This window comes from Terrapene carolina, unplaced genomic scaffold, assembly GCF_002925995.2.
Source record: "Terrapene carolina triunguis isolate 2854851 unplaced genomic scaffold, T_m_triunguis-2.0 Scaffold193, whole genome shotgun sequence".
In the NCBI taxonomy this organism is placed as follows: Eukaryota; Metazoa; Chordata; order Testudines; family Emydidae; genus Terrapene; species Terrapene triunguis.
This window is the reverse complement of record NW_020664544.1, coordinates 2,074,004-2,074,565: the sequence shown is the minus strand read 5'-3', so window position 1 is coordinate 2,074,565 and position 562 is coordinate 2,074,004. Positions and strand designations below refer to the sequence as shown.

Below are 562 nucleotides of genomic sequence, written 5' to 3'. Positions count from 1 at the left end.
ATGAAAGGAGAGCTGTGCCTGTGCCTGCTGCTCATTGTCCTTGCGACCCCCTGCCTCTCCCGGCCGGACATCCACCAGCTGGGCAGCGCGCCGGGCCCTGACGAGCGCAGGAGCAGCGGGACTGACCCTGGCCCTGTCCGGAGAGACTTGCTCGAGGCCCTGTCTCAGGACCAGAAGCTCCTCATGGCCAAGTTCCTGCCCCACATCTACGCAGGTAGGAGCCGCAGCGGGGCCAGCGCCAGGCACACGCCCATCCTGGCCCTTAAAGCCCGTTTGTAATTGGTGCCTGACCCCCCCCCCCCCGCTTTTAAACCCGCTGGTAGCACTCGCACCTTCCAGCCTCCACTGATGGGCAGCCACCTCTGGGGTGGGACACGGCTGCTGTTCACACACCCCAGGATAGTTGGGGGGGGGAACGTGGGGGATTCCACCCGACTGGATTGGTGCTGGGGGGGTGGGCAGGTTGGCTGCCCCACAGCTCAGAGACCATTGGCCACTCTTGCCCTGGCCCTCATGGTTCTGGCTTCTGTTCACCGGGGGGGGGGGGGGGGGGGGGGGGGGG

The 562-nt window shown here is 66.9% G+C and overlaps 1 protein-coding gene across 1 annotated transcript in view; it reads left to right on the top strand.

The window, feature by feature from the left end:
• Nucleotides 1–562, top strand: part of LOC112102273 (gastrin/cholecystokinin-like peptide) — a 941-nt gene continuing 379 nt past the window's right edge. Inside the window, exon 1 of the mRNA XM_024193443.1 lies at nucleotides 1–214. Within this exon, the coding sequence (XP_024049211.1) occupies nucleotides 1–214 (214 nt within the window). The remainder of the gene's footprint in view (nucleotides 215–562) is intronic.